We start from the raw sequence: 20,156 nt of genomic DNA, 5'->3' as shown, positions 1-20,156 counted from the left end.
TTCTGCTTTAGACTCAGAAATACAAATATTAACTAGCAGATTCTTGAACAGGGGTTATCCCATTAACACAATAAATCGAATTAGGGTACAAGCTAAGGATAAGATACAAAATACTGCACCAATCAACAATAGTAATATCGAAAAATACTTTATTTCTGTCCCATATGTTGAACAGTGGCACAAACAGCTTAACAGATTCTTTAAAGATACCGAATTTAAAATTATAGCTAGGCCTATACGGAAGTTACACACTATACTGAACAATCGCTCGGTTCTTTCGGCGTTCGCAACACAAATTAATGATCTAGTATACAACATTTCTTGCGGTGATTGCGACTCGTCTTATCAGGGTTCGACGAGGTTTTCTCTTAATATCCGTGTAAATCAACACGAAGCCTCAGTTCGTGCTTCTCGTTCAGCAGCGTCAGAATTAGCCTTTCATGCCATTAACGAAAAACATACTTTTTTATTTAACGAGGCCAAAATACTTAACGTTCAACGTAATTATACGCGACTATTAATTGCAGAAACCATTGAAATTAAATTACACGAGAATTCTGTTAATGTTCGGCGGCCATATTTGATCTCCGATGCGTGGACCTTTACGCGCATGCGCGAAGACACATAATCACTATTTAAGTTGCAGGTTTAGCCGGATTCGGTAATTTTCATTCCTGTGATCACGACAGTCGGTCGAAAAGCATTGTCAGCTTCAGGAAGGAAAATCGTTTTGAATATTTTCGTTAGATTCTTTTAATTGCGTTATTTGAATTTTAATTGTTTTGAATTGTGTTAAATTGATTATTTAATTATTTATATTTTACTTTAATTATTTATATTTTACTTTAATGTACTGGTAAGTTGTCGATTTTTTCGTTTTTTCCGTTTTAATTTCTGGAGGGTATCATACGGAAGTGTTCCACGTACTATATTGAGGTTAACTCCTCTTATTAATTTACTAATATTATTATCAACGTAGAACATATTGAGTATTTCAGCTCTGATTCATACTATCTAGTTAAATCTAAAATATCTTGCCTCTAATAGAAGGGTGGTGAGCTCAAGAACATGGTCTATAGAAAGGGAGGTTAAGTAAAGTTTATTGAAGTTACACTATATTTCAGTTGTACGAATAAAGAATGAATCCAGAGCTGTTTGTGTTTTATTTATTTATTTTTTTATTATTATTATTTTTTTTGTTTTTTTTGCCGTATTTTTTTCAGATGAAATTGTGTTGTAGCATTTAGTTATGTCTTTAACTTCGCGCTTAACTTTTGTTACACGATCATGAAGATTGTTCTTGCAAAAAATATTCAAGTGCTTGGTCAATTTTCTCAAGAGAAAAACTTTAATTTTCAAATCCTCATAACTGCGGGGACTTGAATAATGAATACTCGGATACCGGAGACTCCCTCCCCTGTACATAATTTCAGAAGTAAGAATAAATAAAGTTACTTATGTTAGACTATTTATTACCCCCCACCCCAAAAATGGTGAATAAAGGCACTTGCTGTTTAGGGTTTTTGTATACACCCACCAGACAATTAATTTAAATGTATTAGTATTGTGTTTTCTTTAGTTTTTCTCCAATTTTGGTCCTTTTAAAGTATGAAATGGGTTTCCAGGAATGGAAATTCCATTTGTAACAATGCACCCATGAGAAATAAGGGTTTTACTTATGTTGGCACTCTCCAGAAATTGAGAAAGCCATTGAAAGTCAAACCAAACATCATGATTAAGAGTATGTGGTTGATAATACAGTAAAGATTTAAATTAATATCTAAATGTTCACTGCTTAATATTAATGTTTATTCTTCTAAAATGTTGAAGTCTTCTAGATTTTAATGATGGAGTGAAAGAAAAGAGTTTGTTTTATGTTAGCTTGTGCACACAGGTGCACACACATATACATGAGATACATATTGATTTCTGTAAAAAAATTTCATTTGATTTCTTCCAAGCTTTTAGAAACTTTTCTCCATTCCATTGTGTATGATGCAGATGAAGAATATTGCAATGGCTTCCACCCTCTTTGCATTGCAAAATTTCTGCTGGAGAAGTGTGAATCATTATTTTGCCCCCATGAAGGACTAATAGCTGAAATAGAAACAAAAATGGCTGATACTCAGAAACTCATAGTAAGAAGGTTTTACTCTAATATGTTACATTTGTAACAAGAAATTAAGACATTTAATTTTAAAAAATCACTAATTTTATTTTTTGCCATTTGCCCAAAAAAATTTTGTTATTAAATTTCTTGTGAAATACTAAATTTAAAAACAGTACAGTATATTTAACCATTTCACAACCTTAAAGTTTATTTCAGCGATCAGTTTGGTTCACTAACTTCCATATTACCCCTCTGCCTCTTAAAGAAACATAGGTTCTTGCTCAGCTATAAGAAGTTAAAAGGTAAAGTTTTTATTCCAATACTGCAACATGGTTGGTAGCTATGGGCATTACATTTTTGACTAGATTTGATCCCATCTCATCATTTTATAGCTGGTACCATAGAGTTTCTTCAAATGTGGGGTGTTCTTTTTTTTTCTTTTTTTTTTTTTCATCTTGTTTTCATGAAAAATAATGGAAGTGTATTAAATTGGAATTTTTCTTAATTTTGTTTATTAACAAATATGGCTTTAATGAACACCTTAGAATTGTTGCCATAACTGTTCAGTACATTAAACAGTGTAAAACAAAGGGGGGGGGAAAGAAACCTTTATTCTTTTTTTTTTTTTTTCTTTCTTTTTTTTTTTTTTGGTAGTTGTTGGCGCATCGACTTCTGTGGCCATAATGCACCTCCCAAGGTTTTTGTAGTACTTTGATCCAAGCCCGAGGCGGGATTCGAACCCGCGACCTTTGGGTTACCTTTATTCTGTTTTCATTTCCAATCCAATGCAGAATATGACACATCCCAGGGATCATTGATTCTCTCAATACAGAAAGGAATAAAAACTAATAAAAAACTTAGTCTATTAAAAAATTAATATAATATAAGGTTTATTTTCAAAAAAAAATAAATTATGTATTTTCAACTCCTAACTCGTGTTGCTAGTGGAATCTAGAAATACAAACCAAACACTGCCCTTCCCTGTTAATCACAATTACAAAACACTAGTGAGAGCTAGTATAAGCTGAAGATTGATATACTAAAACTTATGCTTTATTTAATACACTCATAGCAGAAGCTATATCACTTTATCATAAGTGATAAATTATGAATTTAGTTTGATGATCAGCAGCTTTTTATCAAAAAATTCCTAAGATATTTTTCCTTATGTTAGTCAATATTAATAGATAGCAAATTCTCCAACAGGTTATTATCGGATGCATTAATTTAAGTTAAAAAAAAAAAAAAAAAAAAAAAAAAGGTAGAACTGCAGCCATTATCAACCCACTGCAGGATGGAAGCCTCCTCAACAATTCATGCTGTATTACGTATTAACTAACTTAAATATTATATTTCGAGAGACATGATTAAATTTTTAAAAAAATCTTGCTTTTTATTTAAATAAATAAAAAGCACGAAGTTTGAAGTGCTTGTCAGTATAACTGAAGGTAAACAAATACATACTCTGCAGATCAGTTCTGTAATTTCAATGTGAGAACCAACCAAATGCTATTATGAAAAAAGAAAGTGAAGAAGTGCAGTGGTCCTTGGTCTATGAACTGACAAGTGCAAAAAAAAAAAAAAAAAGGTAAAGTGCAGCCATTATCAACCCACTGCAGGATGGAAGCCTCCTCAACAATTCATGCTGAAGGAAATGGACCATAATCTGCCATGCTGGTCCAGTGTGGGTTGGCAGATCGCCCGTATTCAGCAGTCGGGGGCTTGAACCCCGGTCTATTCAAAGAGCGTGTGCTACTACTGCACTCCCATGAATATAAGTTATCTGAGTCTTTCTTAGCATTTAAAAATTCCTTAGGATAATATGAGAAATTTTAAAAAATGCTATTATCCTGTGAGGAATTATTATTCATAGGATAATAGCATATGATAAAAGATATAAGTAATATACAGAAGAAAAATGGTTTCAGACTATCTAAAGGTATTTATAGTGTGTATAAAGGGAAAAATATATAAAAAGGAATATAAATAAGTATTAGAAGTATGTTTTAGAATTAGCATTAATGGTGGCAAATGATGCAAGAAATCAAACATATACAGCATCGGGGGGGGGATGGGGGATATACCTTCCATTTCACCTATTCATTTTCTCCAATGGTTTCTCTAGTTCTTCCTTAGATTTATTTAAGCAATCAACCATCTGCTGGCTAAAGGCACACTCCCTTCTGCAACCATCCTTCCACAGTTTGAATTTATATCCCCTCAGTTGTGTAATCTGAGCTAGAATCCCATCAGCATTGTCCTTGCTCAAGCCATCCGAGGCCTTATAGCATTGGCATTAATAAAGGCACATGATGCAAGAAAGCAAGCTTATGTAGCATCAGCCAAAACAAAAAACAAAATCTAATTTCACACATCCACTCACTCCAAATGTTTGTCTAGTTCTGCCTTAAATCTATTGAAGGAAGCATGAAATAAAAAAAAATGCTATCAACTTCTACAACGACAAATGGAAGTTTGTTCCTGCAATCAACCACATGCTGGCTAAAGGCAAACTTCCACACATCTATCCTACAACTGTCTTACCTCGTTTGGAATTTATGCCCTCTCAGGCAATTATTCTGAGCAAGAGGAAGAATATCGGCATTGAGCATGCTCAAACCATTCAAGGCTTTATACACCTCAATTAGATCACCTCACAGGTGCCTAGTCTCCAGACACTATAATTTGCAAAACTTAAGCCTTTCTTCGTAAGAGCAATCCTTTGTTCCATTCACTAATCTTGTTGGCCTTCTCTGCACCCACTCCAGCAGCTCTACATCCTTCCTAAAATGAGGCCTCCAGACCTTAGTGTCATTAACAACCCTGCCAACCTTCGTATCATATGCAAATTTGAACATTAAGCCTAGTATAGCCAGGCGTCTCCGTAGCCAGGTGGGAAGGAGCAGCAGTGTATAACACACGCTTCTTGATTAGACCGGGGTTCAAGCCCGTCACCCCCAAATACGGAGGATACGGAAAGGTCAGGAAAGACCACCGCATATTCTCGGAGCAATATGGCCTTAGTTGCTAATGCTCCTAAAAACCACATAACCATAGCCTGGTATACCATCATCAATATCATTAATAAATACAGAAAACAACAATGGACCCAACACTGAATCCTGAGGGACTACACTAATAACGTTAGTCCATGAAGAGCAGTGTCCATTGATTACCACTCTCTGTCTTTTCCAACTCAACCATCCCTTTATCCAAAGCAGCAATTTGCCTCCAATGCCACACTGCTCCAATTTGTGCAGCAGTCTTCCATGAACAACAGTATCAGAAACCTTTCTAAGATCCAAATATATGATATCAAAGTTATTCTCTACATCCAGTTCCTTTGTGACCACATCATAGTATCTAATGAAATTGGTCAAACAAGACTTCTCCTTAACAAAACCATGCTGTGTCCAAGCTATAACTGAAGTCTTGTTTAGATGATCCTACAGTGCTTCTTTAAGTAGTGCCTCCATTAAGTTCCCTGGAACAGAAGTTAAACTAACAGGTCTATAATTATCTGTGTCTCCCTTTGATCCTCCTTTGTGGATTGGGGTCACATTTGCACATCTCCAGTCCACGGGTACCTCCCCTGAGTCCAGGGAAGCTCTCATAATTATGGCTAAGGGTTTGCTTACTTCCTTTGCCGCCTCCTTTAATATAACTGGATAGATTCCATCCACCCCCGGGTCCCTTTCTTGTGTTTGTCTTCAAAAATTTCTCCTCTACTTGGCTCTCGGTTATTACAAAATCATGTCGCTCACTGCCAGAGTTTAATTTACCTCTGGCATTCCCCTCCATGAACAACTCCTCGTGTGTGAATGTAGATGCAAAATACTCATTTAGTTTGTTAGCTACCTGAGTAGGATCATCAACAGCTGAATCATCGATATCCACTGGGCCAATCTGATTCATCCCCTTCCTTCTAGAGTTTATATAAGTAAAGACCACTTTGTTGTTTTTCTTTGCATCCATTGCCAAAAATTTCTCATAAATCTGCCTTTGCCTCCATAACCTCCTTTGTGACTTGGTTACAGACCATCTTATATCTATCATAGGCTTCATTATCACCCATTAATTTATATGTATCCCATGCATTTTTCTTCTCTGCCACAGGTCTCATTAGTTGATCTGACATCCATTTAGGCCTAAACCTTGACCAGTATTTCTTAGTTGTTATGAAAAGCCTAGTAGCTTCCAAGATCACCTTTTGTGCCCTTAAAAGATGATATCTGCTCTACGTCATCAACCTTTGCCCCTGTCAGACATACCCTGGTCCTGTTTTCCACCTATCCTTTTTGCACAATATGTTTCCTGTTTCCCTGACAATAGATTCACCGACAACTACTATTTCTTTTGGGACCAGTGCATTCTGCCTTGGGGGGTTGCCGCTGTGTTGCATGATGTTCAAGTGCAAGCTCTGGTGATGATGTGGGCAGCTGAGAGCTTGATGTCCCCCCCCTCAATTTAGATCCTTCGAGGGCATCCATGCTGTCCTTCAAGCTCTCGTATAGGCCCATAACAACGCTAAGTTGTCGCCTGATTTCCTCACCCTCCTTACATCGTGCACACACGAAGACCCTTTGGCAATATCATGTCCCATCCCTGGTTGCTCCACAAACAAACAAGCAATACATTTTAAAAGGCCGTGATTTAGGGGACAACTGCCCCCCCTCAGTTCTCTCTTGAGCCACAACACTCCCATTAGCTTGACCCTTTTGCTTTGCTGCTCTGTTCTGAGTCATGATTTCGATTCAATTTCAAATAAAATATACACCTCAATCAGATCACCTTACAGATGCCTAGTCTTCCGACAAAAATTTGCAGAACTTAAGCATTTCTTGGTAAGAGCACCCCTTTGTTACCCTCACCAATCTCGTTGCCCTTCTCTGTACTCGTTCCAGCAGCTCTATATCATTCCTAAATTAGCCCTATAGATTTGTATACAGTACTCAAGGTGTGGCCTGGCCATTCCTTATACAAGGGGACAATCACCTCCATATCCCTACTAGCAAAATTTCTATATATCATGACAAGACTCCGTGAGCTGCTCTGGCCACCTGTCTGCACTGTTTTGAAAACTTCATATCTGACTACACAATTACCCCCAGCTCGTTTTATATTTTCCACTGCTCTGGGGTTACTGCTATCCATATGCAGTACAGCAGAGCGTCAGCTATGCGGAATAATTGATGTCAGATGTTTGGCTATCCTCTTCCGGATAGCCAAATTTTCTGGATAATCAAACCGTAAAATTTTTGGGATAATTTTTCTGGTAAGATTAAATATATTTAATCTAATTATTTAATTAAATAAATTTAATCTTACCTTACGATTAAATTAAATAATTAAGATTTAATTAAATAAAAAAAATTATAAACTGAAAAATTACAAAAAGATTTTTAAATGATCTCGGATTTTTTGAATTACCGATAATGTGCACGGCAATCTGTGCATCCTAGTAGCATTTACACACAGCAATTGTCACTCGATCTTTTCTCATCTTAAAACTTGGTGAAAAACTCTTTTAGTGGCTAGGGTTTTTCTCGGTAATGCTTTCGATAATATGCCCGTCTTATCAACATTATAAATGTTTCTCTTTCATAATTTACTATAACTGAAGCAAACTTAATTTTAAAGGATACTGCTGCCATTCGTCTTCAGAAAGTTTCTCACCTTGAATATCTAGTCCACGTACACCGTGTCTCAGTTTAAAATTTTTCAGCCAACCTGTTCTTGCCTTACAATATTCTTCATTACTTCTTAATTTTCAATTAAAATCCAATTCTTATTCACACGACATTGGGCCAGACACTGGTTCACCTAAACTTTGCTTCTGAAGAAAACAAAAAAAAAAAATAAAGTGCACTGTCTAAAACGCCATTTTCTGGTTTCAAGATTGGTTTTTTTTTTTTTTCGACATTAAGCCTGATATACCTTCATCGATATCATTGATAAATATACAAAACAACAATGGGCCAATACTGAACCCTGGAGGACTCCACTTTTGTCCACAAAGACATTTGTCCACAAAGAGCGGTGTCCAATAATTACCACTCTCTGTCTTATTACTATTATTAGCTATGTGGTGAAAGAAAGTCTGAGGTTTATCCTGCACCAGCCAAAAAACAATTCCCGAGTTACCCCTGAGAGAGAGAGAGAGAGAGAGAGAGAGAGAGAGAGAAAATAGAAGGGAATCACCAAGAAAGAGAAGAATGATGATATCCAGCTCAGGACCCTGGGTGTGCCAAGCCCATACTCACCAGATGTGAGCCCCTGACTGGAACTTGTGAGTTTCTCACTCACTCGGTAGCCTTTTCTACCCAAGTATGTAATTTAGTGAGGTAGCAAGAGAGAGAGAGCAATACTCTTGATCTGAATTTTCAACATTGATTCTTCATGCATTAAGATTCTGCAGATAAAGAACCACTAGGTGGCAGTGATTACAGTGTATTGATATCGGATTTAATTGTAACTTGATTGTAGTTACTTTGTAAGATGTAACTATCATCAAGGGTAAATGGAAGGAATTTTGCTTTCTTAAAGGAGACTACAATGGTCTCAAACATTTTTTTTAAACTCTATACATAGAGACTAACTAATGATGTTACCAACAACAACTTCTAAATGGGAAGCATTCAGAGAAATAACCGTAGAAGCTACTAGTCTTTTCATACCAACTAAGGTATGAAACGACTGTTCGAGGCTTAGACGTAAATGGATGTCAGATGCACTAATGAGACAGGTTTCAGAGGAAAAGTGCATGGGATGTATATAAATTATCAGGTAATACAGAAGACTATGGTAGATATAAATTAGTCTGTAATCAAATCACAAAAGGAGGCTAGGCAAGCCTCATTTTGTTACTTGACAAGCCAAGGCAAATTATTACAAAATATTTTGCAAAGGATGCAAAAAAAGAAAGATTTTTATACTTATGTAAACACTAGGAGGAAGGGGATGAATCACATTGGTACTTAACCATACTTTTATCCCTAGCAGCAACTTGCCCCTAATGCCATATTGCTCCAGTTTCTACAGCAGTCTTCCATGTGCAACAGTATCAAAAGCTTTCCTGAAATACAAGTATATGATATAAAATTAGGTTTTATATGGTAACCATCGATATCAACTGGGCCAATTTCATTCATCTCCTTTCTTCGTTCTAATGTTTATTCAAGTAAGGAAGTCTCTGCTGTTTTTATGCCAAAGATTTCTTGTGATCTGCCTTCGCTTGCCTAACCTTTTTTATGATTTGATTGCAGACTAATTTACATCTACCATAGGCTCCTGTGTCACCTGATAATTTGTGAGTGTCCCATGCATTTTTCTTCTGTCAAGAGTCTCATCAGTTCATCTGACATCCATTTAGGCCTATACCTTTAAGAGTATTTCTTAGTTGGTATGAAAAGCCTAGTAGCTTCTATGATTAATTTCTTGAGTGCTTCTCATTTAGAATTTGCTGATAGTAGCATCATCAGGTGGTCCCACTGTATAGAATTAAAAAACTGTCTGAGACCAATGTAGTCACCTTTACAAAATCAACAACCCTTTGCCTTATCCTTGATAGTAGTTACATAATTAATAAATCCGAAATCAACACACTGTGATCACTGCCACAGTGGTTCTTTTATCTGTTGATTCTTAATATGTGAATAATCACTGCTGATAATCAGATCAAGAGAATTACTCCCTCGTTTTGCCTGTCCAACATGCTGCTGTAGAAAACAGTCATTCAATTAATCCACAAAAGTCTTGCTAGTGTGCAAGTGACCAACCCACAAGTTCCAGTCAGTATCTGGAAAGTTAAAATCCTCCATTATAAGACATTTGGTTTTTAGGAGCATTAACAACTAAGGCCATATTGCTCCAGGGATATGCGGTGGTCACGGGCTCGAACCCTGGTCTAATCAAGAAGTGTGTGCTATGCACTGCTACTCCTGCCCAACTGGCTACGGAGGCGCCCTGATTTACTGGACAATTTATTTCTCTATACAGTTGTTCATAGTACTTCTGAGAATCATCAGGTGTACTATGAACAAAATATTGCATATGGGTAGTAGTAACCCCAAAGAAATGTACCAACTGGGTGGTTTTACACTCAGGGTAGTGGAGAATGAAAGAGATTTGGGTGTAATTGTGCAGTCAGATATGAAGTTCTGAGCAGTGCAGACGGGCTGTGAGAGTAGTTCATGTGATCTTGTCAATGATATACAGGAAATTTGCTAGCAGGGATAAGGAGGTGATTATCCCCTTGTATAAGGCAATGGTCAGGCCACACCTCGAGTACCGCGTACAGGTCTGAAGCCTCATTTTTCAAAGGATGTAGAGTTGCTAGAATGAGTACGGAGAAGGGCAACAAGACTGGTGAGGGGAACAAAGGGGTGCACTTATGAAGAAAAGCTTAAGTTCTGCTGATTGCATCATCTGGAAACTAGGCACCTGCGAGGTGATCTGATTGAGGTGTATAAGGTCTTGAATGGATTGAGCAGGCTCAGTGCTTATAGGATTCTTCCTCTGGCTCAGATTACAAACCTGACGGAGCATAAACTGAAATTGAGGAAAGTGAGTTGTCGAATAGATGTGTGGAAATTTGCCTTTAGCCAGTGGGTGGTTGATTGCTGGAACAAACTTCCATTTGTCTTTGTGGAAGTTGTTAGCTTAAATAAATTCAAGGAAGAAGTGGGCAAACGTTTGGAGCAAATGGATGAATAAATCCACAAAAGTCTTGCTTTGCTGAGTGAAATGGGAAGGCTTTTTTTTTCTGGCTGATGTTATATAAGCTTGCTTTCTTGCATCATATGCCTCTACTAATGCTGATGAGCTTGCTTCCTGGGACACAAACTTACTAAACATTGCACTGGTCACCCATGTAAACTGGATGCACTGCTTTAGCTGTTATGTGCTTCTTAACTAACAGCATAACCCCTCCTCCATCCTATCCTGTCTCTCCTTTCTGTATACATTGTACTCCCCATATTCAAATTCTGCATCCCTTATTTCTCAGTGACACCATATCTCTGATATCTGAACACTGTCTGTATTTGATGTCTTGACCAGCACTTCAAATCCGTTATATTTATTTGCAATACTCCTAGCATTGGCGTAAATGCAAGTATACATGCACCTCTTTTTAATCTTAGTTGCCCTAACACAGCCTGTATGTTTACTTGTTTCATGATGGCACTCAGCAGCCCTTGAACTGTTCAGCACCTTGCTTTCACGGCTGCTGATCCTTCCAAGAAGCAGTGCAAGAATCACTTTTAGCTCTGCCTATGACTATTGTTAATCTATTAGTGTGTTTATCCATGAAGCTAGCAGTTAGCATTAGCATTAGTAGAGGCATTTGATGCAAGAAAGAAAGCTTATGTAGCATCAGCCAAAAAAATAAATAAATAAATAAAAAATAACACTTCCACTTCACCCCTCTGTTCGTTCGAAATACCTGTCCAGCTGAGCCTTAAACTTATTTATGCTATCAACTTCCAGGACAAGGGATGGAAGTCTGTTCCACCAACCAACCACCCGCTGGCTAAAGGCAAATTTCCGCACGTCTATCCTACATCTGTCTTTCCTCAATTTGAATTTATGCCCTCTCAGGTGATTATTCTGAGCAAGAGGAAGTTTTCTCAACTCACTAACATTCCCTCGATAGCATCAGCAAATAAAGTCATTAGTAGCAATGTGTACAACAACATCACCTTTTGTGTCCTTAACAGATGATATCTTCTGTACAACATCATCGGCTTTTGCCCCTGACAGACATATCCTGATCCTATTCCACCTATCCTTTATGCACAATACATTACCTGTTTCCCTGACAGTAGAGTTACCGACAATAACTAGCTCCTGTGGAACAATCGCATTCTGCCTTGGGAGTTGCCACTGTGTTGCCTGATGATCAAGTTCATGCTCTGGCATTGATGTGGGCAGTTGAGAGCTTCATGGGCCCCCAATTTAAATCCTTTGTGGGCATCCACCCTGTTCTAGCTCTCATAAAGGCCCATAAGAATGCTGAGGAATAAAATCTAAGGCTTTTAAATAAATCCAAGGAAATTTATATCTTTTAGATAAATAAAAACAGTAGACTGGTGGCCAATGTTAGATAAAAACTTACTGAGCATATAAGGCTCAGTCAGATGGTTGTAAAAGAAAATAGACAGCTAAACTATAAACAGTTAAAATGGTGTTGCACTTCTCACATACCTATGCGAGGCATTAGCCCACAGTTGAAGTGAATGGATAAGATTGTGTCATATGTTGAGTTATTATTATTTTTTTTATTGTTATTATTATTATTACTAGCCACATAGTGCAAGGAAGCCTGAGGCTTATGCTGCACCAGCCAAAAAAAAATTTCCAAGATACCCAGAGAGAGAGAGAAAGTAGAAGGGAATCACCAAGAAAGAGAAGAATGATGATATCCAGCTCAGGACCCTCAGTGTGCCAAACCCATACTCACCGAGTTGAGCAAGAATAACTTCCTTTTTATGGTTCTTGTGCAGGTTGATTGCCAGAGTTTGATTACAGGCTTTACCTGATATAACTTGTTTATTGCTTGTCTATCTGTGCCATTTGGATATAACTTGTTACATGTTTCCTGATTGTACACTGTGACTATTCTGGAGTTTTGCTGAAATGGATGTATCATATGCCTGTTCATTACTCCTGGTCATAACGTGGCTTTGGATCCAGCAGAAGCAGATATCAAATGAACACTCAAAAAGAGAGAATGTGACATCTGTTGATCCTAGGACAGGACACTATGAGAGTTATATCTCATCGCTGATAAAACTTGTAATGGACTTAAAGAATCTGTATATATTTACACCATTGACAACCATAACATTTAATTTAAAAGGTTTACTCAGCACTACAATACAACTCTGATGTATATATGCTGCATTCATTAGGAATCTATTCAGATACAGTATCATCTAGGAAGATGCAGCAGATTCCACAGATGATAATGTCTGAGAGCCATCTTTGAAGACAAGGATGAAGTCCAAGTGCTTGGCTTGACAGGCAAGGAGATGGAGGATGGAACCTTTAGCACACCTTTCTCTAGTTTTAATGGAGATGTTGCATGATGGTAGATGAACATGCCAAGTGGGTAGGGTTGCCTTGGTGACTGAGCAACATTGCCTGCTGTGATGTTAAGGTCTGTGAGTAGCTCTTCGACATGAATATCAAAGGAACAGTTGGCACTTCGATGGGTATTGTAGAGATTTTTTCCATCGTGGCTGAAAGATGAATGTTCACATGGGATGGTGTGGTCAAAGACTTCAGTTTAAAGGTATATTCTAAAAACAGTTGCTTATGCATAAGCAACAAAGGTGGTTCTGTTGCTTTGACCTATAGGCTCTGCATAGATGTTGCAAATGCTCTAGAATAATTTAGATTATCAGGATTCATAGTAGCTTTAATTTTTTTTAATACCTGGACCCCACATACACCACGGAACTCAAAGGGATGCCCACTACCTGGCAAGCAATGAGTGCACTTGGATGTGAAATGCCAGGACTACCCAAGCACCATACCCACACCACTGCCAATTTAAATCCTATCCATTGGACCATGAGGTTAGGGATATGGCATTGATATGTTTGACCCTTGTCGGAGAACCCATTACCTATAGTGGGGGAGGGCAAAGTGGCATATTGAAGCTAGTTCTGGAACCTAGGTTGTGGATGTTGGATGATGCTAATTGTGAGGACCAACAGCATCAATGGGTCAGCCTTTCCATGTACAGGGTGGAAGAGAAGGAAAAGTTAATATAGACTCATTTATGTGATGATATGGATGAAAGTAATGCTTACACAGATACATACCCATTGAAGCTTAAAGAACTTCAATGGGCTTAAATAGCTTCAGAGTGCCATTAATTGAATGGGCAAATTTGAAATCCTGGTTAGCACTGAACATATTAGGAATAATGCAAATGTATGTATAATGTATTTAGGAAGGATAGACAATATAGAAGGGGTTGCAGGGTCAGGCTTCTTGTCAAAATAGCTTGAGCGTGATTAAAGCTTTACGAGATTCAAACATTATCATGTCAGCATAGCGTTTGTGCAGTGTGAAATGGTTGGATACATCAGTAAAATGAGGTGGGGGGGTATACTACTGATAAAAAAAATTAAAGCGTGTGTACCCTGCATGCATGAAAGATGCTTTATGTAAAAACATCCTTGGCTTAGAAGAGGTTAGCAAAATCCATATGTAGGACAGTATGATTGCGACATCACAGTCATATTTCTTGCAGTTACTACTGCAGGAAGTATGATTGTAACAAACATTTGCATTTCCATTATATTTCTGTTACACTTCCATTAAATTCCATTGTTATGTGCCGCTATAGATGTATTCACATCAAAAGATTACAAAAGATCTCTAAATAAGATGTGATGGATGAACAAGTGTGAATGTCTTATAATGAGTAATTTTAGTTTATCCTGTATTGACTGGAACAGGTGGGAGTGAAACTTGCCATGAGGAACAACATTTTTTAAATAAATGAGAGAACTGTTATTTGAATCAGCATGTTAAAGAAAACACTGGGGCTAGACCTGATCATTACCCAAGAACCAGGTGACATTGTGAGATTCATTATACTGGAACCCTTAGCAGAAAGTGATCATGCAGTCCTTAGTTGGAAGTTTAAGAAAGAGTCTTTATATATATATATATTAATAGTTATATTAGTGATAAAAGGAAAGCAGGAAATAAAGCAAAGCAAGAAAGTTAAAAGACAATAACTAATATTTATGGGTTAATGCAGTTGCAAGCAATCATGCAATACACCCACAATGTCTATAGAATATCGTTGTGGCTCATACCCGAGCCACAACTTATATCTTGTAATGCCTTTAAGCTGTCCTACACTCTTTATTTTTATTTCTCCGAAATTATTAGGGCAATCCGAGGACGTAGGAGAAACTATTTCTTATCTATACCACTATTTTTCGCCTTTGTGGAGTTCAGGTTCTATTTTTCCTACTCCTTTAGTTTTTCTTCTTACTATCTGCATGTTTCTCTTTGCGTTAATTTAATTTAATTATTTATTTTTACCGTATCCATCACATAGGGGGCACCACATATTATTTTGATGACTATTACATTATGTCCTAGATACGGTCAAATGTAGTATGTATTAATTTTAATCTTGTTTTAATCTCGTTTTAATCCTTAAATTACGTTCTCTGTCGGGTCAACGATGATTAATATATGCTTACATTTATATTTTACTTATATTTCTTACCTTTGATTCTAATATTTCAAAATTTTTCTTAATTAATTATCTTCATTCGATTTATTTATATTCGATTTATGTTCGGCCTATACTGGTTTATATTTGGTTTAGATTTAAATTACTTAGCATATATTGATCATCACAGAAACAGAGAACTTCTTGTCGTTTTTTGCCTTCATTCTGGGTGGTTGGCCCCAGTTGAAGTCATCTAGATTGTCGGTAAAAAGCGATAATAATATTTTTTTTTTTTTTTTTTTTTTTTTTGCGTTTTCTTAAGTCCTTGATGGTATTCTTATTATTGGATTGATTTATTTTTTCTAATGATATTCTATATATATATATATATATATCCAAGTATGTAAAAAGCAAATAGGATAGTTAATTTATATCTATTTTATAATATTATTTCTAATATATAATATTAATTCGTCACAGATCCGATTAATGCCATAAAAAACGATTAAACATTATATCCGTCTGTATATTATTTGAGTTAAGTTATAATGTATAACATGAAATGAAAGCTAGTAAGATAGCTTCTCAAGAAAACCAAAAACCTATACGGGTGCCCGACGTAACCTGGAAAAAATATATATATGTCAAAAATAACATAAAATAAGCAATACAAATGTACAATTAAAATGTTAATTATAGGCGATAAGATACATTGAAAGGGACTTTTTCAAGGGCTAACCCTTTCAATGTATCAACCATAATTAACGAGCTATCCGTTTCGCCTTAGTTAGCACAAGCTTCTACTTTACTTGGCAATCGCTTAGACTGCATATATTATAAACTACACACATAAGCCTAAAAATAGATGTATCTCCTTCTCTAATTAAAATTTTGACTATCCGTCGGGCTAACAGTCATCTTTCCAGCATACTGCTAAATTGGAATGTATCAACGAATATACCTTTGTTAAATTTATATATTATTTATGGCTTTCTATCTCATTAATTTTTAACTATCATTCGGACAAGTTATGCTGGACGATGACTACAGAAACGGATAGCTCGTTAATTATGGTTGACATTGAAAGGGTTAGCCCTTGAAAAAGTCCCTTTCAATGTATGTTATCGCCTATAATTAACATTTTAATTGTACATTTGTATTGCTTATTTTATGTTATTTTTGACATATATATATTTTTTCCAGGTTACGTTGGGCATGAGAAGACAGAAGATAATTATGCCCAGAGACATGATGCAAGAAAGCAAGCTCATATAGCATCAGCCAAAAAAAAAAAAAAACCCTTATTTCACCCATCCACTCGCTCCAAATGTTTGTCAAGTTCTACCTTGAATCTATTTAAGCTATCAACTTCTACGACAGATGGAAGTTTGTTCCAGTAATCAACCACCCGCTGGCTAAAGGCAAACTTCCACACATCTATCCTGCAACCATCTTTCCTCAATATGAATTTATGCCCAAACCATTCGAGGCTTTATACACCTCAATCAGATCACCTCGCAGGTGCCTAGTCTCCAGACACTGTAATTTGCAAAACCTAAGCCTTTCTCCGTAACAGCAACCCTTTGTTCCATTCACTAATCTTGTTGCCCTTCTCTGTACTCATTCCAACAGCTCTACATCCTTCTTAAAATGGGGCCTCCAGACCTGTATACAGTACTGAAGGTGTGGCCTGACCATTGCCTTATACAAGGGGATAATCACCTCCTTATCCCTGCTAGAAAAATTCCTATATATCATTGACAATACACCATGAGCTACTCTTGCCGCCCGTCTGCACTGCTCAGAGAACTTCATATCTGCCTGCACAACCACCCCCCAGTTCCCTTTCATTCTCTACTACTGTCAGTATAGTACCACACAGTTGATACGTAGCTCTGGGGTTACTGCTTCCCATATGCAGTACTTTACATTTGTCAATGTTAAACTTCAGTTGCCACCTCTCAGCCCATCTGTTCAACTTTTCTAGATCCTGTTGCAGCAGCATACTGTCATTAACAACCCTGCCGACCTTCATATTGTCTTTTATATATTACTTTTATAGCTTTGGTGTTAAAGATCACCTCCCTGTTTTTATTAGAAAGTTTTTATCCTGTTGTCCTTCCCAAGTATGTCTGGGATCCACCCTTTCTTAGTCCTTCTGCCTAGAAGAGTGAGTTCTCAAAGAATACTTTATGTGGTGTTACACTTTTTGCCATCAAAGCCATTTCCATTAAGGAACAACTTCCTCCAGCTATACACAATGCCCTGTATGTATCATTCAACACAAGGATCATTGAAAGACAGCTGCAGCCTGCCACTGATCCAAAAGGAACACCTAGGCAAAGGAGTTCCTTTTGGATCAGTGAATTGAGATTTGAACTTAATTCTATTCTAGTAGTTCCTAAGACCAGATTTTTGTGGCTTGTATTTGATGAAGAATTTTGAGTTCCAGGGAATAGATAAGATTTTTGGAAAATTTTGCTGTCTTTTTGACTTAATTGACATATTAAATTATGTGCAATAAATAGTTTAATAATCTTAGTTACATTTGTTAGCTTATTTTTAAATTTGGCTTGAGATTTTGCAAGTTATGACTTAATAGTTGTAGAGCTTTTGTATCGGTGATTTTGGAGCAAATATTGCAGTGCATAAGTAATAGTGTAGCACACGATATTGGAATTATAGTGGTTTTAATTGCAATAAATAAGTAGCTCGAAGGATCTAATCACATAGGTTGGTATATATTGTCCAATTTGTACTCAAATGTTTCATGTGCAACAGTATCAAAAGCTTTCCTGAATCCAAGTATATGTGATATCAGAATTATTTTTTTTGCATCCAGTTCCTTTGTGACTACATCATAGTATCCAATCAAGTTAGTCAGTCAAGACTTCCCCTTCACAAACCCATGCTGTGTCTGAACTATAACTGCAATCTTCTCAAATGATCCTGCAATGCTTCTTTAACTAGTGACTCCATTATTTTCCCTGGAACAGAAGTTAAACTAACAAGTCTGTAATTACTCATGTCATTCTTTGATCCCCTTTGTGAATTGGGGATACATTTGCACATGTCCATTCCGTGGGGAGACTTACGCTGAATCTAAGGATGCTCTCATAATTATGGCTAAGGGTTTGCTTACTTCCCTTGCCACCTCCTTTAATATAACTGGATAGATCCCATCCACCCCAGGTGCCTTTCTTACGTTTAACTTCAACAATGTCTCCTCCTCTCTACTTTCAGTTATTACAAAATCATTTAGCTCCCTCTTAGAGTTTGATAAACTTCTGGCCTCTGCTTCCCCACAGAATCGGTCATGTGTAAATGTAGATTCAAAATACTCCTTCAGTTTGTCAGCTACCTGAGCAGGATCAGCAACAGCCAAACCATCAATATCAAATGGACCAATCTGATTCATCCCCTTCTTCTAGAATTTACATAAGTAAAGAAGTCTTTGCTGTTTTTCCATTGCCAAGGATTTCTCATAATCTGCATTCGCTTTCCTAACCTCCTTTTTAACTTGATTACAGACTAGTTTATATCTACCATAGGCTTCTGTGTCTCCTGATAATTTATATGCATCTCATGCATTTTTCTTCACTATCACCAGTATCATTACTTTTATTTGACATCTATTTAGGCCTAAACCTTGAACAGTATTTCTTAGTTGGTATGAAAAGCCTACTAGCTTCCAAGATTACTTCCTTGAATGTTTCCCATTTAGAATTTGCTGTTGGTAACATCATCAGTTGGTCTAACTGTATAGAATTTAAAAACTGTCTGAGACCATCAGAATATGATTCACGACAGTTTCGAGCTCCAGTGACTGGATGGCTGACCGTGACTCACGACACTAATGTGCAGGATTACCGATTTTTAATTATTTTTTTAAACTATTTGTTACTTTAATGTAAGGTTTTCGATTTTTCCATTTTTAATTTCTGGAGAGTATCATACGGAAGGGATCTACTTACTATATTGAGGTAAACTTCTCTTATTTTACAACTATATATTAGTATATAACTTTCCACTGAATTTAAATCAAGGCTATAAAAAGAGGATTTCCAATGATTTGGTAATTTTATTTTTTTTTTAGACATATGTTTCACTGATTGTTTAATCATCTATCCATTTCTTAAACTAAGTGTATTTATATACATTAAATTTTTTCTTTTCAAGCTCAAGGAAAATTATCCAGATGTCTTTATGTCACCACAGCTTCATATAAATGGAAAAGTTTTGAAGCAACCTAAAGAAACGTTTTATAAGAAATTCCTTAGTATAAGAATGTAGGGGTGACATATATAATATTTGATTGAAAATGTTAACATAAAATAATTTTATGCAAAGTAATGAAATAACTGTTATACTAGAAAATTAAGTTTTTTAATATTGATTACACTTCTGACTTGGAGGTTAAATTCCACAAATGCAAAAGTTGTTTTTTTTTTATCCCATATTATTATTATTATTATTACTATCACTATTCATGTAGTGAAAGGAAGCCATATATATACATTCAATTCATAAAATATTTTGTTTGATACTAATAGTTGTGAAACTGATATAGGTAAAATATTACCACTATCTTTGAAAATATATACAGTGGATTCCAGTTATTTGGGCCACCGGTTAATCGGGGCAGCCGTTTATTTGGGGCAAATCTTAAAAAACAGAACCCAATCGAGAAAATAGCCAGGGTTTACTTCGCTTAATTGGGACAAAATGCCGTTTAATCGGGGCAGGAGACCGCAGCACTGAAGATTACCCTACGGTTGTCTCCGAACGTACCACGTAGTTCGGTCGGATTTCTGGAGGTCACAACCATAAAACAATTAG

General features: G+C 36.5%; 1 protein-coding gene across 1 annotated transcript in view; it reads left to right on the top strand.

The window, feature by feature from the left end:
• Positions 1–19,610, top strand: part of LOC150078503 (DEP domain-containing protein 1A-like) — a 205,152-nt gene extending 185,542 nt beyond the window's left edge. The window contains exons 6-7 of the mRNA XM_090384587.1: positions 1,962–2,138; positions 19,497–19,610. Of these exons, the coding sequence (XP_090240713.1) occupies positions 1,962–2,138; positions 19,497–19,610 (291 nt within the window). The remainder of the gene's footprint in view (positions 1–1,961; positions 2,139–19,496) is intronic.
• The last annotated feature ends 546 nt before the right edge of the window (positions 19,611–20,156 follow it).

Source organism: Mastigoproctus giganteus, chromosome 11, assembly GCF_048544385.1.
Source record: "Mastigoproctus giganteus isolate SK-2022 chromosome 11, ASM4854438v1, whole genome shotgun sequence".
Classification (NCBI taxonomy): domain Eukaryota; kingdom Metazoa; phylum Arthropoda; class Arachnida; order Uropygi; family Thelyphonidae; genus Mastigoproctus; species Mastigoproctus giganteus.
Note: the sequence above shows the minus strand (reverse complement) of the source record. Positions and strands in the feature narration are given on the sequence as shown.